Source organism: Lagopus leucura, unplaced genomic scaffold, assembly GCF_019238085.1.
Source record: "Lagopus leucura isolate 7727_CA_CO unplaced genomic scaffold, USGS_WTPT01 Super-Scaffold_100040, whole genome shotgun sequence".
Taxonomy (NCBI): Eukaryota; Metazoa; Chordata; class Aves; order Galliformes; family Phasianidae; genus Lagopus; species Lagopus leucura.
Window position 1 is genome coordinate 3,300,587 of NW_024962289.1, and position 25,386 is coordinate 3,325,972.

The 25,386-nt window shown below is 53.7% G+C and overlaps 2 protein-coding genes across 2 annotated transcripts in view; one reads left to right on the plus strand and one right to left on the minus strand.

The window, feature by feature from the left end:
- STX8 (syntaxin 8) overlaps positions 1–7,747 on the plus strand; it is a 78,390-nt gene extending 70,643 nt beyond the window's left edge. Inside the window, exon 8 of the mRNA XM_042883872.1 lies at positions 7,130–7,747. Coding sequence (XP_042739806.1) covers positions 7,130–7,197 — 68 coding nt within the window. The 3' untranslated portion in view covers positions 7,198–7,747. The remainder of the gene's footprint in view (positions 1–7,129) is intronic.
- A 2,917-nt stretch (positions 7,748–10,664) lies between these two features.
- The window catches only part of NTN1 (netrin 1), a 47,156-nt gene continuing 32,434 nt past the window's right edge, over positions 10,665–25,386 (minus strand). Inside the window, exons 2-6 of the mRNA XM_042883868.1 lie at positions 23,690–23,878; positions 16,797–16,946; positions 16,195–16,248; positions 13,572–13,646; positions 10,665–11,030 (exon numbers count right to left, since the gene is read on the minus strand). Of these exons, the coding sequence (XP_042739802.1) occupies positions 10,702–11,030; positions 13,572–13,646; positions 16,195–16,248; positions 16,797–16,946; positions 23,690–23,878 (797 nt within the window). The 3' untranslated portion in view covers positions 10,665–10,701. The remainder of the gene's footprint in view (positions 11,031–13,571; positions 13,647–16,194; positions 16,249–16,796; positions 16,947–23,689; positions 23,879–25,386) is intronic.

Here is a 25,386-nt window from a genome sequence, read left to right on the forward strand (position 1 = left end):
AAATCCATGCTGCCTTTGAGCTAGAGTTTCTCAGACTTAAGTCTGTGTAAAGATGATTTATGGTGCTACTAGGGGCTCCACTGGAAATGCAGGATCTATTATGAAGTGGGATTGAACAGACCATGCTGAAATGTTTATTGCCTTCTTCAAAATAGAATACATCAGGGTTGATGGTGCCTGTCCAGGAAAGAGAGAGAGTGGTGTGGAGTGGGGCTGCTGGGGTATTTTTAGTATTCCAATAAAAGACAAGGCTTTTAAAGGAAATCACTTACTGCCATTTTGCAGTCAAGAATGCAGGAGTGTTCCAGGGACTGCAAGAAATATGCTTCAAGAATGTCGTGCCCATAAGGAACTAATCATTAAATATTCTCTCTTTTCCACCCCCGTTTCTTGCTCTGAGGAAGCCATTTAGAAGCTTTGCAATTTGTATGTAAATCTCAGCCCTTCTGACCACGCAGTTCAGCATCCAAGTGACTTAGGAGCCAGCATCCCATTTTCGGGAGTTCTTACAATTCCTGAGCAAGTAGGGCACTTTTTAAAATAAAAGACACATGGACCAGGCTTCAAGAACACTTAATCTGACCTGAAATGACTTGGTGTGAACAGTACATGATGGTTTTGTGCTATAACTCACCCTCCTTGGTCAGCGCCTTGCTCGTAAAGTTCCTCTCGCAGGTTCAGATAGAGCAGCAAAGCTGCAGTTCTGTTTCTGCAGCTTATTCCTTCCATTGGACTGACTTGAGCTGTGATTTCTTTATTTTACTTATTTTACTGTTGCCTTCAGGCATAACGCTGGTTGTCGATGCTTTAAACATTTCAGAAGCACTCTGGCACTATAATACATCCATCTCACCCAGTAACCCCAGCATTTGGTGGAGTGAAAAACAAAGGAGGAGGCAAAAGATAATACCTCCTCAAGTGATTTAAGAGCCTTATGGGGCAATTTACTGATGTGTCTGAGCAGATCTGGGGCTACCTGCTCCCTCTCCCCACGCTCCCATCTCTTTCCTTGTGCTGGCACAGCATCCTGGTGGGCCGGTTCAGGGAGCTATAATGGCAGAAAACTGACCCTACCAAAAACAAAGCCGGGGTGTCAGCGCAGCGGCAGATGGACACAGGCAGATGTCCCTTCTGTGCCAGGCCAGCAGAGCAATCCTTTCATTTTATTTATTTTTTTTCCCATTTGTTTTTACTGGAGGAACAACAGCCCCCCACTGGGATCATCTGTCGTGGCCCTGCATAGCGCTGCCCCAGGTAGCGGCTTGGGGTGGCGGTTCCTTTTAGGATCCATTGGGGGCTGCCAGCTGGGCTGAAGCCCTGTGCCAGTGTGCAGGCTGCTGGGGAAGGAGCAAAGGATGGATGGATTTGAGGAGGAGCTGCGACTCTGGGATGTAACCCATCCTGGCCCTGCTGCCTGTGCAGGTTGGTAAAGGTTGGGGAAAGATTTTTAGCTAAATGAGGGGAGATTTAGGTTGGATGTGGAGTGGAAATTCTTCACTTAAAAAGCAGTGAGACCCTGGCACTGCTGCCTAGAGCTGTGGGTGCCCCATCCCTGAAGGTGCCCAAGGCCATGGATGGGCCCTGGGCAGCCTGAGCTGGGGGAAGGTACTCAGCCCCTTCCAACCCAACGCAACCAAGGTCCCTTCCAACCCACCCCAACCCAATGCAACCTAAGTCCCTTCCAACCCAACCCAATGAAGATCCCTTCCAACCCAACCCAACCAAGGTCCCTTCCAACCCAACCCAAACAGCCTTCCAACTCAACTATTTCATGATTCCCTGCTGGTTTTTGCATATGTATGCTGGAAAAGAAGAGTTCAGTGCCACCTGTGTATTGGTTGGACTCACTTGAGTGAGCCTGGTCTAAAGGCAGGGATTTGTAGGGTCTCTCCCAGGCTTGTTTTGTTTCCTTTCTTCTGGGAAGGCTTAGTGCATGCTGCTGGTTTTCAGACTTTCACAAGTCCCATTCCAAACTGTAACACAGTTGTTCAGAAATGCAGCCCAGTTCTTGACTGATCTTGTTTCTTGGCATTGCTTATGTAAGGGAAAGGATGCTAGAGAGCTTGGAGAAGGGAAAGTTGGAAAGTGTGCGTGCTTATTTAATTTTAAGAAAAAGGAAGAAAAATAAGCTACATGCAAAAAAATCCAGTAACCGTGTCTGCCGATGACCTTTGGGTTTGGAAATAGTTTGATAATAGCAGTGTGAGGACAGGCAAGGAAAGTCTGTGAAGTCACTCGAGCAAGAGCAAAAGGAAAAAAACATGAGCACGTTTCCAGCTTCGTGCATGCTGGGGTCTGGGTGATGTCCTGCGTCGGGCTGGCTGTGTGCAGCCTGTGCTTCCCCTGCACGCATCACCAAAAGCATCAGGCAGAGCTCAGTGGAAGCTGCCAGGTTTGACTGGAAGTAAAATAGACGGTATCAGGGAAAGCACCAGCTAGGGGCTCCTGCGTGGAACGGTGGGCTTAAACTGTTGGTGTTTGCTGGGCATGGTTTGTGAACTTTCAGCTTTTCCCTCTTGCTGGATTTGCGTCCGCTCTTTGTGTGCTGAGGACTGCAGTAAGTGGTTTTATTTGCAAGTCATCAGAAGAGTTTGCAGAAGGCGTCGCTTGGATGTGTGTGAGTTGTTTCAGTGCTCTGTGACTCAGTAATGCTGTATCAAATGTACGTGGCACTGTCTGCCCCTCGTAGCCCTGTGACAGCTCACAGTTCACCCAGCTCCCTAGAGGGACGCGTTACCACAGTCCTGCTCTTGCTGTGCCCTCGACCTGTCTTCAAACACAAACAGATGCTACACCTCTCTCTGAGCTGCAGTTCTGCACCGTGGAAGGGAAATTATCTCAGCAGTCCTCAGCTCCACCAGAAACCTTCCTCAGCCGTGCCTGCTTTCGTCTGTGTCTCCCCTTGACACAGGAGGTGGATGAACTGTATCTTAGGGAGACCTGTAGAGGCATCACCGTGTTTGCATTTACGTGGCACCTCGAGCTTTGGATTGCAGGCATCAAGGAGTGCCAGAAGCACAGATTCCCTTGGTGCAGAGTGAGCAGTGGCTGTGCTGGAGATGTGAGAAGTGGTGGAAGCCCACTGGTGGGAGGGCTGCACTCAGCTCCTCCGGCCGTGGCAGCTCATTTGAGGTTGGGTTTTTACAAAATATGCATCGCTCTCTTGAAAGAATGTGGGATTTCCCTGCAAGTGCTCTTGGAAGTGGTTCAATGCGCTATCTGGCATGAGTTTGTAATTTGAAAAATAGATTAGAAGAGAAGCAAATTGAGGTCTAGCAATAATGGGTTAAGAGAAACGCTCATCTCACCTCCTACCGTTCTGTTGGGCTGTACATGTGGTTTGGGACCCGAACGCTGGGGATCATTTGATCACTGAAGAGCAACAGTTTTGGATTTAAACCCACTTTGCCTCTCTTCTGAAACCAGCTTTGCCATTTGTTTCTGCCCCGCTGTCGTTTGCCCGCAGTGCTGCTGTCAGTGCATTGTGACCCGATGGAAGGCTCATGCTAACAGCCTCACACTGCAGAGAGAGGAGCACGGCAGCAAAATGCAGCTTGTCATAGCATAGAATAGCAGTCAGTGAGTTTGGAAATGGCCCTTAAGGTCACCCCAACCCAGCTCACCATGCCACATCCCACTGTCCACATCCTCCAGTGCCACATCTCCACTGTTCCGGACACCCCAGGCACGGTGATCCCACCACCTCCATGGGCAGCTGTGCCACTGCATCACCACTCTTTGGGAGAAGAACATTTTCCAAATATCCAGCCTGAACCTCCCCTGAAGGGGATATGGGAACCACCGTGGCCCAGGAGTTACTGCCTGGAGCAACGCCTGTGCATTTGGTTCTGTTCACACGTTTCACCTAGCGTTGCATGGGTAACTCTGAGTGCAGGATAACTCCCGAGCTTTTCGTCCTACACAGGAATGACCTAGCTCTGTCTCTCTTCCAAACAAGGAATTAATAATGCAATAGTTGTTGTTTCCAAAGAGCTTAGCTTTCATGAGCAGTGTCTCCTTTTTTCCCTCAGACCCAATGAAACACATGGGCGTTGGAGCCTTTAATAACCCTTCTCGGAGCCTGGTCTTGATTTGTGTGAGCGCTGCCAATGATTTCCATGTCAGAGCTGAGAGGTACGAGTGCAGTGTTGAATTTCTGGGCTGACCAAGGGAGGTCAGAAGCAATAATGCTGGACTCCCCGGTGGACAGGAGTGGGACAGCACACAGCCACGGCGCTTTGCACAGCCCCAGCACAGGTTTGGCTGTCACAGAGCTAATAAAGAGCAGGGCCTCCAGGGAGACGGCTGCAGTGATGCAGGTGTAGGGATCGGGGAGTGTATTTACATACAAGCCGGCTTAATAGCGTGGGATTTGTGCTAAAGTGGTTCTTAATGCAATACAAATTGCATGCCCTGTCTCACTTGAAGGCAGGAGGATGTCAGGGGGAGAGGCTTTATAGCTTTGGGGGGAGAAAGTGGCTTCTTTTAGGGAAGGCGAAGGGCGGCAGGATGGGTGTGCTGGGTGCTGGATGAGCACAGCAGGGGCAGGAGTGGGGCTGTGCTGCCCTGACAGGTTGGGGCCGGGAATTGGGCAGCAAATTAACACACTGAGAAAGTAGATAAAGGTGTTGGCTTTTCTTTTTTTTAACACTGTGAGGTTAGAATGTCCATAAAGAAAGCAGCCCAGCCTCTGGTTACAGCTCCATCCTCTCCCTGCTTCCCTCCCGCCCCATAAAACAGCCATTATGTGTTTATAAGTTAGCGCTCCGTGTCTGGTATAAAAGAAGACTTGTTCATAAACTTCTGCAGAGACAGTTCGGTGGGAATAGAGCTTTCTTGGCACAAAACGAGCGGCTTTTTCCAGATAATGTAATGCTATACGAGGCTTTTTAAAGTCCTAGCATGCTATTTATTATTTTTATACTATCTATAAAAGACACCAGTGCTGAGGATGGCACTGCACTGAATTGAACAGTGGAATCCTCCATGGAAGGAGAAGCTGTCCCTCTGCATGCGCTCGGATTTACTTCTCCTATTTATCAGGCCTATCCACTGCAGCGAGGACTGGAAGAGATTTCCTTGCTCAGCTATCGCAGGCAAACTCACCCTGGCACTTGCTTTCATCATTTCTCCTAGGGCACTGCAAAATTATTTTGGACCTTCTCCCCAGTGCTTGCCAGTGCCATTGGGCTGCACCCAGAGAGCCCAGCACTGCTGCCCACAGCTGGAGGTGGGCAGTGATGGCCCTGGGCAGCCTGAGCTGGGGGTGCCTCAATAGGGTGCCTTCCAACCCCACCGCTGTTGGGTTCCTTGAGCCCCCATGGAGGGATGGCGCATTCAGCCTCGGCGGCTGTGGTGCCACGGCTTCAGGACAGTGCTCATAGGAAATCAGTGGGCTGACAGAGGTGGACCAGAGATCCTTTGACACACATTCAGGAGGGAGGTGTCAAAACAAGATGTATTTATGACAGAGTTCCATCCTGCCTTTTTAAAAGGCACTTGGGTCCCGGCCAGATCCTAAACACGCTCGGATTCCCAGGAGTTACACTGAGCACAGTAATGGATATTTCACGGTAAATACTGCCTTGTCACAAAGCTGGCATGAGCAGCAGTGGGCTGTGAAGGCATCAGCATCAGCCGTGTGCTGAGGAGCAGAAATCAGAGCTGGGCTCCGGCCGTTGCTGGCGCTACCACCAAAGGGCACCGGCAGGGAGCTCAGCTTACCCACAGCACACACCTCCTGCCCCGGGCTCTGGGTGCCAGCTGATTGCTGCGTCTTGCCATCCCCTCTACGTCCTATGGGAGCAAATCCTCACACCCTGCTTCTGGGGCTCTGGGTTTTAATAACCATCTCTTCTGAGAGTAAATGCAGAATGTTGCCTTCTGCTGCCGCTGCCCTGCACACTCTGCAGCTTCCCCCTGCTGCCCATCAGCCTCAGCCTGTGTGTCCCCAACCTTCCCCGCTGCGCAGCACTGCTGTGTTTATGTGCCCTTGTTGGGAGCTGTCAAGGAATAATTACGCCCCATTAACTCAGTATCATTAATAGCTCACACCTACAGAGCGTGTTCCAAGAAACCGATCTCGCTCGTCTCTTAATTGCTGAAGTCCATAAACTCCATCGCACTGAAACCGTGCAAAAGATTTGCACCCTCTAAACTGCCTCCCCCCGGCGCAGATCTGCACGCAGAGAGGATGTGTGGTGCTGAGCATTGTGAGCACAGCCTGGGGGGCAAAGCAGATCTGAATTGGGCTGAGTGGAGCAGGAGGAGCAGTGCTGGAAAAACACGTCGGGCCTGGCGCTGAGATGGTTCCTGCACAGAAAACATGACACTATTGACAAAGAGCCGTCTCTAATATCCTTTTCCAGCTTGGAAAGAGGAGTTTATTTTAATACATCCTTTTTTAATTGCCATGAGCTGGACTTGTAAATATTGTAAGTGGTTGAGTAATCGTCATCTGCTTACCGACTGAGAGTGGGGACGTTTTTTTTCCGCTCTTGGAGCCCCAGTGTGTTCCCACAGCTCTGCTGGGAGGGCTGCGGGCAGACACCGACCCAGGTCCCACTGCTGGAGGGCCCGGTGTGGGGCTGTGCGTGCAGCCCGGCCCTCCAAGGCAGCGCTTCTGCCCATCCGTGGGCTCAGGGATGTGGGGCAGTGGCTGCACCGTGGGGCAGAGCTCTGCTGTGCACACCACCACGTTCATTTCCCAAAGGCAGGATCGGCGCTGGGAGCTCTGCTCACACTCGGCAGAGTTCTCTGAAAGTGGGAGTAGTTTGCGTTGGAAACAATTTCCTGATGCAATTTGGGTTTCCTCCCCAATAATCCTTTCCCCCGGCGGGACGGGACAGAGGGATTCCAGAGCAGCTCTTGCAACGAGCTGAACGTATCCCCTGTAATCGTTGTGAGGCAGATGTCAGAGCAGGAAGATACTCCGCAGGCACAGCTAAAAATTAATTTGAGGGGTCGGTGAGAGAAGAGCAACGAGACTGGGGGGCTCACAGAGCTGCGGGAATGGAGATGTGCCTGGGGGGGCAGCGGGCGCTGGAGGGGAGGTGGGGGCTGTGATTGCAAAAGGCCAATTGTAAAAGATGAAGGCAGCGAACCTTACCGCCTGTCTCCTCTCTTCCAGGAATGCTGGTGGTGATCGTGCTGCTGCTGATTGCCATCGCTGTGGTCGCTGTCTGGCCGACGAAGTAGGGGGGCCCGATGGAGCTGCAGCTGAGCTCCACAGAGAGCCCCGTGCTGCACAGAGCCCTGCTGTGCTTCCCAGGAGCCCCGCAGCGTCACCATGAAGCCGTGTCCAGCAGACGCCGTCCCTCCGCTCGGCGCACGGCTGAGGATTCTCTCCCTGCCTGGATTGGGAGGACGCAGCCGTGCAGTGGCTGCACGTCCCAGAGCAGCTCCACCTCAAGAGCCTTGATGTGCTCCCTGCCTGCTGCTGCTGCTGGGTACGGGGGGCCCCTGGGTGCACAGTGTGCTTAAAGCACAGCCGCCCTGTTGTGCCGTGCCCTGGGACGTGTGCTGTTATCCCTGCTCCCATCCTGGGGCTGAGATCTGCCTCCTCCTTTTATAATTTTAAACTGAAGGGAAGGATGACTTATTAAAAATGACAGAAAAGTGATACTGAACACTCATTCGTGGCCAAAAAAAAAGAAAACCAATTGTTATTTTGTTATCTTTGCCAATTTGATTTCTGACTTGGTAGAGCAAGCAATAACTACAGAATAAAAGCCGGTCTGTTTCTATACGACTTGTCTGCCTGCTGCCGGAGTGCTCGCCAGCACCCCTGGCACACAGCACCCAGGAGCTGACTTTGGGGAGGGGCTCTGCTGCCTCCCAGCTTTACCTTCTGCTGACATCTGGCATCTCGTTGCTGTGGCCGCGGGGCCCAGGAGCCCATTTGCCGCTTCACACCGCACTGAGAGCTCAGGATGGGGGGGTGGAGAAAGGAACCCACCGAACCATTTGTCCCCGCAGTAAAGATCTGAGATTTCTGCCCTCCGTGATGTTTTGGAATGAATAAATCAATGGAGGCACCGAGAGCATGGGTCACACGGGCTGACCCCACAGCCGACTGCAGCACCGTTTGCAGCACCGTTTGCTTGGGGTTTTTTTTTTCCTCTAGGGCTGAAATCCCCCCCCCCTGCAGGGATGGGGAGCATCGTGGGGCTCTGCTGAGCCCCATCCCAGCTGCGGGTTGGCACCCAGAGGTGTCCCCATACCCTGGGGGTGATGGGAAGCAGAGCTCTGTGCACACCGTGACGGTTTACAAGAGTTTATTCGATGCGTTTCTGACTTTAGTTCTAGCAGTGGGTGCTGGGCAGTTACAAGCTCCTTCGGGTTCAGTTACAGCCAATGTAACGAAACGAACCGAGAGGAAAAAATAAACCGAAAAACGGAACCAAAAAAACCCCAAAAACCAACAGTAACTCGGCAAAACAATAAGAAAATCCACAACATTTTTTTTTTCCACGTGTCATTAAATATATTCATATATAATAACCATAATATATTAGTATGCATCGTAAAGAAACATTGCCCAAAGCCGTATGCGATGGTCGTAACTAAACAACATTTACAGTTCAAGATATTAACAGAAATAATCAAAACCATAAAAATGAACACAGGTTTGCGACAGCTCCGGGACCGAGGGGAGGCGGCTGCGTGGGGACGGATGCAATGGAGGGGACGGAGTGGTGGCGGTGTGGGCATTTGTGCTGCTCCTCGGCCCCATCCCAACCTCTGTCACGTCCCCCCTGGTCGTCCCCAGCTCCCAGCGGGGTCCCAGCACTGTGGGATGGTGCCCCAAGGGGCGCTGGGCTCACGGGACGAGTGACACAGCGCAGCTCTGCCCGTGGGGGTGACGGTTGGGGGTGAAGATCTGCCTCGCTGGGTGATGGCTGCAGGGTCCCCTGGGCTGATCCTGGGGGTGTGGGGAAGGGCTGCACCCATGGACACCCAGTGCTGGGACGGCCCAAGAGATGAGCACCAGTGGCAGCAGTGGCACCGTTTGCACCAAAGGCACCGAAAGCGTGAATTGTACCAGTGGCACCGGTAGCACCAGCTGCACCAAGGTCACCAAGGACACCAGTTGTACCAGTGACACCAGTGGCACAAACGGCAACAGTGGCACCTGTTGCACCAGCTGCATCAAAGTCACCGAGAGGAGCAGTTGTACCAGTGGCACCGGTGACACCAGTCACCAAACGTCACCAAGGTCACTGAGGGCACCAGTTGTACCAGTGGCACCAGCTGCTCCCCTAGTCGTGCTTACAGGGCCATGGATGGGGCTGGAACCCCAGGGGCACCAAGGCCTGGTGCCTGTATTGGAGCTGGCTGGTGGAGCAGAGCTGGGAGCGCTGGGGCTGTGCTGGGAGCTGAGGAAGGCTCTCGGGGGCACAGGGCACGCACTGTGAGCATCCCCACATCCCCTGTGCTCACCTTCATGCTGTGCAGGGCAGGAAGGGACCTGGGGACAGATTCTTGGTGGCCGCAGTCCCCTTGGACGCATGGCTGCTGCCTCATGTTGGGCTCTGCGCTGGGGGAATCCAGCTCTGTGCTGGGAGAGGGGATGAGCAGAGCTGGGCTTGGAGGCTGCTTTTCCCCCAGAGCCCTTCCTATGGGACTGGGGGTTCTGCAGAGCTCCCTCCCTCTCTTCCTCCCTCCCTCCATGGCGGCTGCTGCCCTGGAGCCCTCTGCTTTGCACCTATTTACATGGCTGCCTCGCTTTATGGTGGTTTATGTCATTACATAAATATTGTCGATTGCTATAAAACAAGGCAAAAACCGCTGGAAAATGTCATAAAATGGATGTTTCCAAGTTTCCTGAAAGGAAAAAGAGCGGGGAGGTTTTGCTTTGCGTAGCGACTGAATGTTTGCTTCCCCCCCAGGTATCACACTGCCCTCGCAGCCCTGGACTGGGGGACCCCAGGAGCCCCTGCTGTGCCCTGGGGCTGAGCACAGGGCTGAGCAGTGCCGTGGCACCCGGCCTTTGTCTGGAGGCTGTTTGCTGTCCTGGGGCAATTCTTGAGGCAGCCACGGTTGGGTGTTTCCGTGGGGTGGGAGTGCAGTGTGCACCTTGTCCTGCCCTGGCCCCACTGTGAGCACCGCAGCACTGAGGGGCCCAGGATGGCTGTGCCAGCTCTGTACTGGGCTGCTGCTGTAAGTTGGGGTCCATGTTCTGGGGAGGGCTCCTCCAGCATCGCCGCTGTGCTCCTGGCTGCCTTGGTGTGGGTGCAGCGATAGCAGTTTGGTGATGGTTTGGTGGCAGGGATTGGTTCACTGTTGTCTCAGTATTTATTTGGTGTTGGTTTGCTGTGGGTTTGATGTCGGGTATCAGTTTGGTGCCAGTTTGCTGTCAGCTCCAAGTCAGTTCTGAGCCACTCCGGTGCCATCAGTGTCTGTTCGGTGCGGGTTGGTGCCCAGCAGCAGCGCAGTGCTGTCCTTTCAGTGTCAGCTCAGTGCCACCCAGCTGTCCTTTTGGTGCCATCTCGGTGTCCCTGGGTACCCCTGTCCCCCGCCCCCACCACCGCTCCACACCCCCTCTCCGCCCAGCGCTTTTATCACCACATCTGCAGTTCCATCGTTGGGTTTCACGTGGTTTTTTTCCCCCCGCTTCATCCCTGGATACAAGATGCCGTGAGCCCCCCATGCCCACCCCCCGCCCGCACCCAGCAGCACTCAGTCCATCACTGTTCCTCCCTACGCCTTCCTACATTTCCCCTTCTTCTCCCGCTGCTGGAACTTCCGCAGCCGCCGTGCCCACGTGTCCCGCCATTGGATCACCAGGCTGCTCTTGTCCGCGATGATGCCGCTCTGGTCTGGAGAGTCCTCGGTGCTGCCCAGCAGGAGGTACTTCTTCATGGGTTTCACCTTGGGGCACTTGCAGGCGATGTCCTTGGCGTGCACCCACAGGGTCTGATCCCCACGCCGCAGCCGGTTGCTGCCCTGTTTGTAGACGGAGATGATGTTGACGGTGAACTTCCACCAGTCGGCATTTTTTTCCGCTTTCAGGATGTGGATCTGCACAGCTGGAAAAGAAGGAGGGAGAGGAGAAAGGCTGTTACATGTGAGCTGCAGAGAGGAGAGCGAGCTCAGCCTCACCCCCCACACACACTGCACAGCCCTCCATTGCTCACCGCAGCCCCCCACCCCACACTGCGCAGCCCTGCGCCCCACACTGCACACTCCCCACCCTGAACTGCACACCCCTCCACCTTCCACTGCAGCTCTCCATCCTGCACTGCACACCCCCTATCCTGCAGTGCACACCACGCACCCTGCCCTGCACAGCCCTCCATCCCACACTGCACACCCCCAACCCCGCACTGCACAGCCCTCCGCTGCACGCCCCCACCCTGCACAGTGTCAGTACTTTTCCTGCCGAGCACGGCATGCACACCAGCTGCTTTCATTAAAAAAAAAATAAAGAAAAAAGGGAGAAGAAGAATTAAACAAACAGCCGAAGCTCTGACCGTGTATTTCCCAGCCTGGTGTGAAGGTAACAAAATGTGAGCATCGGCCAACTTTTAGTTTTTGGAAACAAATCTTTCCAAAAGAGCACAAACCTTTGACCTGCCCGGCTCCACGCTGACAGCATGGAGAGAGTGAGTGGGAAGGAACTGGGAGGAGCTCGCAGGGCACCCCATGCTGACCCACGGTGTGGGGAGAGCTGCTGGGGATGGCTGTGTGCTGCCTCTGTCCATGGGGTGGAGGAAGTGAAGCTGAGGCACTGTTGGCACTGCCACAGCTGTGATGAATTCCATATGCAGCCCCATTGCATCCCACACGGTGCCCAGAGCATCCTATGCTCAGCCCCATTGCATCCCATATGCAGCCCCAGTGCATTCCATACTCAACCCCACCGCAGCCCATAAGCATCCCCACTGCATCCCACGCTCAGCCCCACTGCATCTCATGCTCAGCCCTATTGCATCCCACATGCAGCCCAACAGCATCCCATGCTCAGCCCCACAGCATCCCATGTCAGCCCCACTGCATCCTGTGCTCGTCCCCACTGTATCCCACACTCAGCCCCACTGCATCCCACACGAAGATTCAATGCATCCCATCTGCAGCCCCTACTCCATCTCATATGCAGCCCCACAGAATCTCATGCTCCACCCCCAGCTCCCCATGCTCAGCCCCACTGCGTCCCGCACACAGAGGATACAGGGCAGAGCCTTTGGGACCGCAGTGATGACACTCTGGGAATGGAAAGCACTGCATCCTCCCCCGCTGGAGCAAAATGTTCATATGGGATTTTTTTTCTTTCTTTTTTTTTTTTTTCCCTTTTTATTATTATTTTTTTTAAACGTATTTGGCAAAGGCGCTGAGCTTTGCCTCTCCAGTTTCCTACTGCCTCAATATGGGGGATTTACAGCCCTTAATCCCGGTGGGGCACGGGGCCATCCAGCCCCACACCTCTGCTGGGGCTCTCCCCACAGTGCAGCAGTGGGGCAGTGGGCACAGCACTATGGGACCCCCCCCCCGCCCCCTCCCCCCTCCCGCCCCATCACCGCTGTACTGCAAATATTTGCACTGAACCCATCTTGTGGGAAAGAGCCCAATTTATCCAAAGAAAAACCCACCGCAACAGTACCCAAAGCAGAGATATAGGGCAATGAATTGGGGCCAACGTCCCCTTTCAGCCCGTGAATGGGGCGGCCAGCTCAAAGGCCCCATTGAGGAGTGTGGGGTGATAGCAGCCAGCGGAGCCCGCGGGAGCAGGAGCTCCGTTCAGCTAATTAGGGCCTTTTAGGACATTCAGTGTAGCGATGCCACGGAGTGATGAGGAAAAGAGTCTCCTAATTGGCATCCCACCGCGGTGTCACTCAGAGGGGCTGCATTATCCCCCGTGCAACTTTGCAGCCCTTTCTTCGCTCCCAGCTCTGTGGGAAGTGTGAGCTGTCCCAGCACTGAGCGCCCCATTGCCGGTCCCACAGCCTCGCTCTTCCCCCATCCCAAAGCACTGCTGTCCCAGAGCACTGCTGATCCCAAAGCATTCCTCATCCCAAAGCACTGCTGACTCTGCAGCATCGCTCGTCCCTTGGCGTTGCCTCCCCCACAGCGGCACTCATCCCACAGCATCATCTACCCTGCGGCACTGCTATCCCATCCCACAGCATCACTTCTCCCACAGCCTCTCTTATTCCTCAGCATCACTCCTCCCATAGCATCTCTTCTCCAATAGCATCCCTTATCCCATAACATCACTTATCCCACAGCGTCTCTTGTCCCATAACATCTCTTATTCCATAATATCTTATATCACAGAGTATCACCTCTCCCACAGCATCACTTCTCCCATAGCATCTCATATCCCATAGCATCTCCTATCCCACAACATCACTTATTCCACGGCATCCCTTAACCCATAACATCTCTAATCCCATAATCTCTCTTATTCCATAACATTTTATATCCCACAGCATCACTTACCCGTAGCATCTCTTGTCCCATAGCATCTCTTATCCCATAACACCCCATCCCACAGCACTGCCCGCCCTGCAGCACTGTCTGCCCCTCACCCTACAGCACAGCACTGCCGGGTTTGGGGTGGCTGCACTCACCGTAGTCCTTCTTGCAGTACTTCTTCATGTTAATTTTCAGCTTCCCCTTGGAGGCTTTGCAATACGAGTCACAGTCTGTGGGGCAGAGGGGGGGCAGGGAAACACCATTAATGAGCTGGAACACAAGGAGAAGCTGTGGGGGGGTGTACCCAGACACCCCTCTGTGGGGCCGGGGGCTGTCAGCAGTTCTGTCTCTCCTAGGGCACAGAGACCCCTCCCACAGTGCCCCACAGCCCCGTCCTCACCCCACAGAGCCCCACTGTTACCCCAACCCCGTGGGGTCAGCCCGGCAGTGGGGCTGGGGAAGCAACTGGCGCTCCATGGAGGTGAGCAGAGTCAGAGGTGGGGGCTGCAAAGCTGTATTCCATTCGGTTTTGTAAACACACTTCATTTTTGGTTGCAGAGCTGGAGTTGAGAGTGGGAGGCTGAACGCTGCAGGGAAGCACAGTGCAGGGCTGAACCCTACAGCAATGGGGCTGGATGGGTGTGGGATGGATGTAGGTTGGATATGAGATGGATGTGGGATGGATGTAGAATGGATGTGGGATTTATGTGGGATGGATGTAGGTTGGATATGGGATGGATATGGGATGGATGTAGTTTGGATATGGAATGGATGTGGGGTGGATGTAGGTTGGATATGGGATGGATGTAGGATGGATGCGGGATGGATATGGGATGGATGTGGAATGGATGTAGGTTGGATGTGGGATGGATGTGGGATGGATGTGGGATGGGTATTGAAAGGTTGCAGGTTGGAAATGGGATGGGTGTGGGATGCAGGCAGTGGGCTCAGGGCTGCAAATTGCAGTGCTCGCAGTTTCTAAAGGGTAACTCATACTGCACCAATACTGCACCAAAGCCACATGTCAGGAACGGAAATGAATGGCCCTCAATCCCGACATGACAGAGCAATTACAGCCTCATTCCTTGGCTGGGGCGTGTAACTCAAACTGCAGGTTTGAGGCTTTGAACCCCCATGGGATTTGCGTTTCTAATCCTGATTTATACAGCTGAATCCCCATTGATTTCCCCCAGGTTGGGCCCTAAATGCCGCTGTGGGCTGACAGCCAGCACGGGGGAGCCAAAGCTCACAGAGCACCCCCTGCACCACACTCAGCCCCACAGCCCCAGGCAGGATCCCCACCCCACAGCCTCTTCCCAAAGCGCCGTGCCTGGGATGCCCCAACCCTCCTTACGGCCGTGCCATGGGGCCATCCGCCCCACGCGAGGGGCAGCGGGACGCACCGCCATCCAGGGGAACTGCCCGAACCTCTCCCTTGGAACAAGGAGTGCGAACAAGCCCGCGGAAACCTCCTTTATTCTGGCTGAGCAAGATTGATTGGAAAACAAATTGGCGCAAATAAAGCATGTAATTAGATTAAAGCCTCTCGCCCGCAGCGCTGGGATGGAAAGCAGGGACGGGCGCTCAGCTGCTTTGGCCGCCCTGTAACGTCCCAACCTGACAGCGGCTCCCCGGCTGAGCGGTGCTGTGTGGGACAGTGTCACCATGCCACCATGTCACCACATCATCACTCATCACGTCACCGTGTCACTGTCACCAGGAGGGACAGAGTGGGCTCTCCGCTCCAAGGCAGAGTGGCAATGGGGAACCAGCGCTGTGCTTCAACAAGGGGACGCAGCCAGGAACGCCTCGGGAGTGGGAAGAGGAACTGTTCATTTCACTTCAGAATAGTAATAATAATAATAATAATAATAATAATAATAAAAGCAATGATAATAAATTGATCTGACACTGGACTTGCAGCTCCCACCCTGGAGCTGGTGGACACCCTCTCCTCACTCAGAGTGCTGCAGACCCAGATGGAACCACACCGATCCCATCACCTGGTTCCATTTAAACCCTCCTGCTGAAATCATCCACCTCCGGTAATCAGTCCCACTCCGATCTGGGTTAGGGCAGATCAGACAGCAGTGACTGGCAGCTTTGTAAGCCTTTTTCTCCCATTGGGAAGAAGCAGAACCAGGCAGGGCCCCCAGAAGTTCAATGCTTCCACCCCTGCTCTGGCTCCGTGCTCGGTTAGAGGTGTCAGCTGGTCCCCTGGCTGGGATGTGGGGCAGCAGGGGGTCCCTCTGGGTAACAATAGGTATGGAGGGGGCCACTGTACTGCTGGTGCAGGGACATAGGGAGGAATGGGAGGTGCCAATGGGGCAGCCCTGTGTGACCAACATCCCACCCCACGGCCCCACAGAGCTGTTAGACTGGGGCACAGCTGTGGCCGCACTGCTTGACGCAGGGAGCGCACAGACAAATAGAGGCAATGTTCAATAGAGGCAATAAGCAACATTCAGGTTTTCTGTTCTCTAATGGGGGACTGTTGGTTCTCCAGTCCTCTGACTCGAGAAAACTCAACCACCCAACACCCCACGTAAAGCTCTTCTACTTGGGGTAACCCCTGAGCGCTGCCAGCTCGGCCACATCGCCCCCTGTGCTCCCAGAAGTCCTGCCTGGCTTAGAAAACTCAGACACCGGGGGCACAGAAGTTACCCACGTCTCTTAAGTCGGTGCAGGAATTCGGTGCACTTTTCACGTTAAGGAAAGAGAAGGTGTGCGTTGTGGTGGCACCGAGGAGCTGGGGGGGGGGAGGGGGGCGGCACATACCTGCGGGCTCCTCCGTGCTGCTGGCGGCTGTGGGGGGCGGCGCAGCGGGGATCTCTGCAGGACAAGAGGGGACAGAGGAGGCAGGGTTAGGCCCGGCGCTGAGCAGCTGAGCCCTGCCCAGCCCCCAGCATCGCTCCTGACGGCTTTTGAGCATTTGGGACGTGGCACTTTTGGAGCATCCCTAAGATCGCTGCTGGGGGGCGGTGGTGGAGGGGAGCTGAGCTCACGGCTGCGCTGAAATGCCGCGTCTGTCTTTGTTCAGCGCCGCGTGTCCCCAGGGGGTGACGCAAGGGGAATTTGCCCTCTGGTTCACCACAGCCTCGGGCTCTGGCGGAGGGCAGCCCTTTGCTCACAGGGTCAGCACGGCGCTGAGGGAAACCAGCGCTCGGCCTGGGCTCTTGCTACCCCGCTGCGGCACGGGGACGGATGAGTGACCAAAAACCACTCTAGAACATGAAGAAAGGACGGCTGCCCCATAACTGGGCGGTGAGATCCGACGCAGGCGTTTGGCCGACGCGCCCTGCGGCACGAGCTGCAGCTGGCACACGGCACGCGGGGTCAGCAGCAGCCCGGCGCGCTCGGGGTCCCCTCGGTGCACCTACTGATGCAGGGCGCGATGGGCGAGCGGCTCTGCTGGTAGCCCTTGGCGCAGCGGTTGCAGGTGATGCCGGTGACGCCGTCCTTGCACGGGCATTGCCCCGTCGTCTGGTTGCAGGTTTGGCCGGCGGCGCCCACGGGATGGCAATCGCACTCTGCGGGGGGAGCACAAAGGGGGGGGGGGTGGTTCGTTAGCAGAAATACCCGCGGGGCTGCAAGGGGAGCGGGGCGGGGGGAGAGAGCGTGAGCAGAGCGGCGGCACGGCGGTGAATGGAAAAGGGAGCAAATGAGGGCAGGGTTGAACGAGGAGAGGGAAAGGGCGCCGGGAGGCCAGGAGGCGGGCAGGGCTTCAGGGAGTGCGGGTGGGGGGCTGCGGGACCCTGCGAGCAAATCCCGGGGGTGGGGGTGGAAAGGGACGAGAGATAAAGGAAAATAAAGGTACAAAGAAAGTGAAAAAGGAGAAAGAAAAAGAAGGAAGAAGAAAAATGAGAAAAAAAGGGGGTGGGGGGGGGGGGGAGAAAAAGGGGGAAAAAAAAAGAAGGAAAATGAAAAAAAGGAAAAAAAATGAGAAGAAGGGAGGAAAAGAAAAAAAAAAAGAAAAAAGGGGAAAAAAGAAAATAAAAAGAAAAAAGAAAAATGAAAAAAGAAAATAAAAAGTAAAAAGAAAAAAGGAAAAAAGGAAGGAAATGGAAAAAAGAAACAAAAGAAACAAGGAAAAGGAAAAAAAGGAGAAATGAGGGGGGGAAAGGATGAAAAAGGAAAACAGTGGGAAAAAAAAGCAAGGAAAAGAGAAAAATGAAAAATGGAAGAAGAAAGAAGAGAAAAAGGAGGGAAGGAAGGAAGGAAAGGGGGAGAAAAAAAAGGAAAAAAAAGGAAAAAAAGGAAAAAAATGAGAAAAAAGGCAAAAAGAAAAAAAAAGAAAAAAGGAAAGAAGAAGAAAAGAAAGATGAAAGAAAGGGAAAAAATAAAAAATATAAAAAATGAGGAAAAAAGGAAAAAGGAGAAAAAGGGGAAGAAAGGAATAAAGGGAAAAAAGAGAACAGGGAAACAGGAAAGGGGGAAAAAAAGGAAGGAAGAAAAAGAGAGAAGGAAAAAATGTTCAGAAGGGGAAAAAAGGCAAAAAGAGAATTGGGGAAAGGAGGAAAGAAAATGGGAGAAAATGGTAAAAAGGAAGTAGGAAATTTAAAAAAAAAAAAAAAGAGGGAATACAAAGGAAAACAAGAAAAATGAGGAAAAAAGACAAAGAAAGGGAAAAAATGAAAAAAAAAGGAGGAAAAACAGAAAAGGAAAGAAAAAAAGAAAAAGGAATAAAGACGAAATGGGGAAAACACAGAAGGAGAAAGAAAAAAGGGGAAGAGAAAAATGGGAAGGGAAGGGAAGGGAAGGGAAGGGAAGGGAAGGGAAGGGAAGGGAAGGGAAGGGAAGGGAAGGGAAGGGAAGGGAAGGGAAGGGAAAATAGCACATTGCAGCAGGTGCTGAGCTGTGGTTAGGGACAGCAGGGATAACGGCTGGCTTCCCCCCGGCTCAATGCCTGACTTCTCATAGGACGAAACACGGAATCATTGAAGGGCTTGGAAGGGGCCTTACAAATCAAGTGTGTGCAACCTGCCCAACATGTGGGACCTCCCTGTGTGTGCAGGCTGTGCCCAAAGTGTGGGACCTGCCCGATGCGGCCAGAGGAGTTTTGGGCATGCAGCAGAAAGCCTGAGGGATGCGCGGGTGGGAGGAGCGCTGAAGGGTCCCTGCCAGCTGCAAGCACTCCAGCTCCAGCCGCCTGCAAACATCTGGCTGATTGCAGCCGAGCACAGAAGAGCCAGGAGATAGCAGGCTGTGCTCGGAGAGGGGCAGAGCCACGGTGAATAGCGCATCAGGACGCTATAGAAATCAGCGTCGGGCCCTCAGCCTGAGTGAAAGGCAGGAGGAGAACCCAGGAGGCGGCAGCGGTGCCAAGAGATGGTGGAGGAGTGCCAAGGCGTGCGCCGTGTCCGGGTCAGACAGGTGCTGCTCCTCCAGGCGGGCACAAAGGGACATTCAGAGCTCTCCAAGAGGAACCTTTTCCAGCGATAAAAGGAAACGCTTCCTTGCTCCGCACGTAATTAACTCGTAGAGCTCGTGCTACGAGACACCATGGCAAGGACCCAACAGGATTAGATGGGCCCGTGAATGAGAACATCTGTAGTTACATTAGCTGGGATTAATATCTATACGGATATAGGCGCTCCTCGCCAGCTCCTCTCTGCCTGCAGCTAGGAGGAGATTTCCCCTGTGGGTGTGCTGGTGCAGGACTGGAGGGCTGGGACCTTGTCTGGGGCTGCAGGACGAACCACTGCTCCTCATGCAGAGCTGCTGAGACAGACCATCACCCACCAGAGCATCAGCAATATCAGGATTTGGGATTTGGGACTGAGAGAATGGGCGGGAAATCTTCAGACTGTGCACGAAAGGATGTAAAATGCCCTGGCAAAATGTTGGAACTTGTTGGGATATCTCCGGCCCACCAAAGGCAGACAAGTAGCATGACAAAAATGCAAGCATTTTTCCAGCCCAGAATGTTGCTCAGAGGCACTGCCAGCTGCTAATCTTCCCCACACAGTGTGCTGAAAGGCAAACAGAGGCACAAAGCTCCAGGCTTAGCTCCCCTCAGGTGTGACCGTGGTGATCTGAAAGGACCGCCCTGCTGGAGAATCAGTATCTTCCTGCTTTCCAGGCAGGTCTGTCCTGGGGAAGCTGTCAGAACAATGAAATCCCATTTGAGTGAACAACAGAAGGTGTGATCTCAACTCTTGTCACACTTACTCATGCCATGGGGAAGAGAAAGCCGTGCATCTGATGTGCCTCCAGCCAGCCTGGCTCTGCTCTACACAGCCTTTTGCTGACCAGAAGCAGAGGTTGAAACGTTTCCTCTGTTAACTCTGAACCCTAATGACGGCTTTCAAGATGTGCTGTGCACAGTTTTGCAAGGAGATCGCTGCCTTGCCTGCAGTACTGTGAGCTGTATTTAGTTTGCCAAGGGATCGTGTTCGTGCAGCGTGTTCCTCATCACATTCTCCTGGAGATTTAAAGCCTTTCTCACCGCCAGCACATGAATTCCCTCTTTTATCAGACAAAGACAAATAATCTCCTGGCATTTCAGCATCTGCCTTCCCGTACTGCTTCTCAGGGCTCTCCCATTTCCTCCTCCTGAGCTGGCACCTGGAGAAGCCAAGGGCTGGTAAGAGCTCCTGTTAAGAGCTGCTGGAATTCCCTCCTTGTCTATGAGCTCCACTGTTTGAGCACATCATGAAGTGATGGCAGAGAGCTGCTGGGGATGCTGAGACCTGCAGGGGCAGAACATCGCCGCCTCCTTCTTCTGGCTTTGTTGGAAAACGTGGTTGTTTTGTTGTTTTTTTTTTCACTGAAAAATGTCAATTTTGATCAAAGAGACCCAGGGGCAGGGGTGGGCAGGCAGAGAGGAGCAGGCACAGGACCTCATGGCTCTGAAATAATGTAGAGCTGAGCCTGCTCCTTTGGGAGAAATTGCTTCTTGCAGAGTTCAAGGGTCACTTACAGGAGAGAGAGCAGATTGGAAACTACTTTCACTGAGGAAAAAAAAGTCAGACTCTTCTCCTGATGCGTTTTTAGCTTGGCCCCTGGGAACTGAGGTTCCTGCAGGTGGATTCTCCCACAAATCTGGCAGTGGAGCCAAAGCCTCAGAGCTGACCATCCTGCTGTGAGCTCATGGCACAGGCAGCAGGTGAGCACAGAGCTCAGCACAGGGATGCGAGGGCAATGGGACACCCATCGTGGGAGGAGATTGCGGCGATGCACGCTTGGTTCCGGAGGGAAGAGTGAGCCTGTGGAGAAATTAAGCTCTGTGTTGGGCAGATCAGTACTGTGGGAGTTCAGGATTTCTCCAGGGCTGCAATCACTCAGTGACAACCCAGCCCTGATGCAAGAGTTTGATTGCGGCCCACCAGCACCAGGGGTTGGCTCATCTCACAGAGCAAAGGGGCACCAGCTGGTCTTCGAGGAGGAAAAAAAGTTGAAGAGAAGGAAGCTGGAAAATCACAGACAACTCCCTGGAGGGAATCTGTAGAAAGTCCTGCATTGGACACGGCCTTGTGAAGCCATGGATGGGCTGGGATAGAGATGAGCATCAACTAGAAGTGGTTGGGGGAAAGGAACCACCTCTCTTTGGAAGCACCTCGCCTCCTAAGGTGGACAGCAAGGGCAGATCTCCTGCACTGCTATCTAGCATCCTAACCCTAATCCTAACCATAATCCTAAATCCAACCCCAGCCCTAACACTAATCCTAACTTTAATTCCAACCCCAACCCTGAACCTAACCGTAATCCTAACCCTGCAGCACTGTGGGAAACCAGTGGAACCCATCAAGCAGAGGGAGTTGCTGTGGACTAGGAAAGAACAGAGCCAGGAGCCACCTCTGGGGGCCATGCACAGGGACCCTCCCAGCCAGCATCTCCGTGTCTTTGAGATGTGCCAGCCATGAGATGTCTAAGCTCTGCCCAGATGTGCATCAGAGACCAAGGTGGCAGGGATGTCTGTAGGACTTGAGGGGTGCTGCTGGCCACCAAAGCCTGCAGAGATGGACTTGGCATTGACAGAAAGGAAGCAAGGGCTGCTCCTTGTGTCCTACCCTGGGACACAGATGTTGGGACAACAGCAATGGGACACCAGCGATGGGACATCACTTGGCAGCAAGCCCATCTTCAGCCTCTGCCCTAACTGGGGTTAACCCAACACCTCCTGCACCCCAGCATCCCGGGGGGGGACTCTGCAAGGGCTCATCTCCTCCAGTTTGGCCCCAGTAGATGCTCTCTGAGCTCTAATCTGGTCCCGCAGCTCCCTCTATAGTCGATGGGGAGGGATGGGGCACACGGCCCACTGTCCCTGCCACCAAGGGCTCTGTTCCCCCTCCTTTAGAAACCAAATCCTGCCTTCCTCCCGGGTGTGCCCATAACGCCTCTCATTTGTCATCATTTCTCTTCAAAAATCATGCACATCCATCCCTGAAAATGTAGGGCTGTTTTATGGCCAGGCTGTAAAACCTCATGGAGTTCTGTTCCAAGAAGATGACATCAGTGCCAATAATCTGTCCGTTACCAGGGCTGGGTTTAATCCCACGAGTTGACAGGGCACTGATCTGCTGTGGGAGGAGCAGGTGGAGGTTGGAAAGAGCCAGATGTGGGGTTCCACCATCAGCACCAATGGGAAAAGAAGAAAACACGACGAATGAGAAGCCTGGGTTGGTGCTTTGGGAGCTGTTCATGCTCTTGCAAAAATCACTGAGAAAGGAGGGAAAATTGCACTTGTTATGAGTTTTGGCAAGATGAACATTTGAGATTTGTGGGTTTTTGTTGCTAAGAGGGCAGCACAGAGGGTTTTGCTCCATGCACTTATTCCTGCTCCTGCTGTCTTTGGCTTCATCCCACGTGGTCTGCAGCCTCACACCATGCTCTGCCCATTGCATGGCTCTGCAGTGTGGCATCTCCGATCACCCACAACTTGTTTCTTTGCTGTTTGGCTTTCAGGGCTTTTTTTGCAAGAAGACAAGTGAAAGCACACACACAGGCAAGGAACACGGCACAGCTGCATCTAGACAGGACGAATGGGGCTGGATGCAGAGCAAACATGCCCAGCAGATTTCATGGGACGTTGCGGGGAGCTCAGCTGCACGCTTGCAGGGTGGATAGCCATGCTGCATGCCCCCCAGCGGGTCCCTGCATCGGGGTAAACGGGGTACACGTGGAACATTCATATCTGTAACAATTATTTCAGAACAGCCCTTGAATCGGGGACACAAAACGGGGGGAACATAAAACACGGGGACAGAACCAGCGCTCAGCAAAAGCCGGCGTTCAAAGGGATGCCTTCGCTGGAGGAAAGTCCATTTCGCCCGCTTTTGTATAGGATGGAGGATTACACCAACAATACCCCATTGCAACGGGTGTGAAATCGTGCTAATAGCCCGTGAGCCGGGGAGCTGCTCGCACACCGGCATATTGATTGCAGTGCTTTGTATCTGCGAGCGCCAGTGGCCACATTTTGTCACAACCTGTGGGGGGTTTGGAGGAGCGTTTCAATGCGGCAAGCTCAAGTTTCAAGAGCGGTGTGAGAAGGCAGGGAAAAGAGGAAAGAACAATTGTTTGAGGGGATGGATGAGCCCGCGTCTGGGAAGCGTGGGCTTACGGCATTGCGTTTGCAGGATTTGCTCTCATTTTAAACAGCAGAGCTTGGGCAGAGTGGGGGCTGTGGGCACCCGCCCCTGCTGAAGTGCTGTCCCATGCCTTGCGGGGCTCCAGGAACCCCCTGCAGAGCGCCCTGTGGATGGGGAGTTCTGCTCCCACCTCCTGTCCTGGCCAAAGAGGGGACTTCAGAACTCTGTTTGTTGAGCAGAAAAGTAGATTTCTTGTTTTATCATTCTGTCTTCATCTGGAGGGGGGAAGCGGTTGGTGCAGGGCTCGGTGCTGCCCGTCTGGGGGAGTGCTGATTTGCAGACCCAGCATCCAGTCCCAAATATGGGATCTGCATCTCCTTGATGCACGGGAGTGAGAAAGCAGCTCTTGTAAACTGCAGACGCATCAGCACATCAGCAGACTGTTTGTGTCTGAGCTGGCAGGGGACAACCAGCACACTGTGAGGTTGGAACGGGGTGAGTTTTAAGGTCCTTTCCAACCTAAACCATTGTGTGATTTTATGATTCCGTGGTTCCATGATTCTGTGAGGCTTTTAGTGTCACCGGGAGGCTGGGGAAACCGGAGGGACAAGGGCATGGAACTGGATGGGGACAAGAAACATCAGTGTGGTGGCTCAGCTGGGTGAGGGGGAGCAGGAGCACGTGGGCGCAGTAGGCAGAGGAGAAGGGGCCATGCCACCCCCCCTGCCCCACAGAGGTACCTTTGCAGGCCTTGCGGTGGGAGATGGGCTTGCTGAGGTCGCGGTAGAAGCCCTCCTTGCAGTAGTGGCAGTGCCGCCCAGCCGTGTTGTGCCGGCAGTTGAGGCAGACGCCGCCGCTCTTTCTGCCCGACAGCTTGTACAGCTCCATGTTGAAGCGGCAGCGCCGCGCGTGCAGGTTGCAGTTGCAGGCTGTGGGAGCACAGAGCACAGTAGTGCGTGGTCACCCCACGCAGCACGTCCCCAGTGTCACCCGAGGGTGACAGCTGCCAACCCACACCCATCCCTGGGCACAGTGGGGCTCTGAGGACATCCCACTGCCAATTCCCCCCAACCCGCCTGCCTCAGGTCTTCCATCACCCCCTTCCCACTGTTCCCATTGCATGAGTCCCAACGCACACATTTGAGCCTTATGCACCATTTCAAAACCTTCCCCATCCTCTCCTTTCCTGGCGTTCCTTGCCATGCAGCACGCAGCCCTCACCTCTCCATCTCCATCCTACCCACCGCAGCCAACCAGGCACCAAAGCCCTCTGTGATGGAACGAAAAGCACTGTGGCCGACCCACTGGGAGGTGTCCCATGTCCCCCCTGCACACCCCGGTGTCACCACCGCACCGCTTTTACACGGCGCTTTGGCAAAAGGCAACGGGAGGACTTCAAAAGCTCGACCCCGGGGCTGTCACGAGGCCGTCAGGAGGCGGTTGCTGTGCGCTTTGCAGGGTTTTACAGCTTGTTTTCTTTTCCCGTTGCTTTTGTTTGCTCTTTGCCCCTGAACAATGCAGCTGTGCAATGCCAGCCCGCAGCTGGGCCCCCCACGCGGCACGAAGGTGTCACAGCTCTGTGCTTGTCACCTTCCTTTTGAACAGAGACGTCTTAATCCCTCATTCCTTCCTGTTTACCTTATGGTGCTTGCCCAACACAAAGGCATGCGATATTTGCTTAATTATCAAATTTCAGCCCCGAAATTTACAGTGCAGTTCCGGGTTACTTATTGGGAACAATCCCCAGCTCGCTCCCAGTGCAAAGCTGTTGTGGGGAGCGCAGTCCTACAGCCACGTCTGCCCAGCAGGGCGTTGAGCCACTCCCCTGCTTCCCCCATGCGACCCCAGTTCCTGCAGGGAGCAAACCAGGGCCCAACCTCACCTCCCACAGACCCTAATGATGCAGAGTGGTGCTAAATCACGATTCCTGATGCCACAGCTCTGAACTGTGGCTTGCATACCCTTGGATGAGCACCCAGCCAAATCTGTACTTGGTCCTAGATGAACAACACAGAGATATTTCTCCAAGTGGTGGCATGGAAAAGAGCTCCTTCTTCCCCAAAGCTAGAAGACGTGAATATTCTCTAAACAGCCTGAATGCTCACCTCCTCCAACAAGTTGTGTCGTGTCCAAAGAGCTTTCACACTTTTTGGAAAATATGCACATTGGCTGGATTTGGGGAAGAAGGAACCCTTCTCCGAGCCATTTGTGTTGAAGGAAAGTTGGAGCTGGATCTCCACTATTTTGCAAGATGGCACTGGCATGTCCCTTTAAACGACTCAAAGTTGAGCCCACCCGGGGAGCGAGTGAAAATCTTTGCATTTCTTTGGGTTGCTCGATAAACAGAGATGTGTTTGCAAAGCCAGGACACAGAGCTCCCGGGGGTTTCTCAGGGTCTTTGCAAACATTTTGGCTGGTCCAGTGGGCAGAGTTGCAT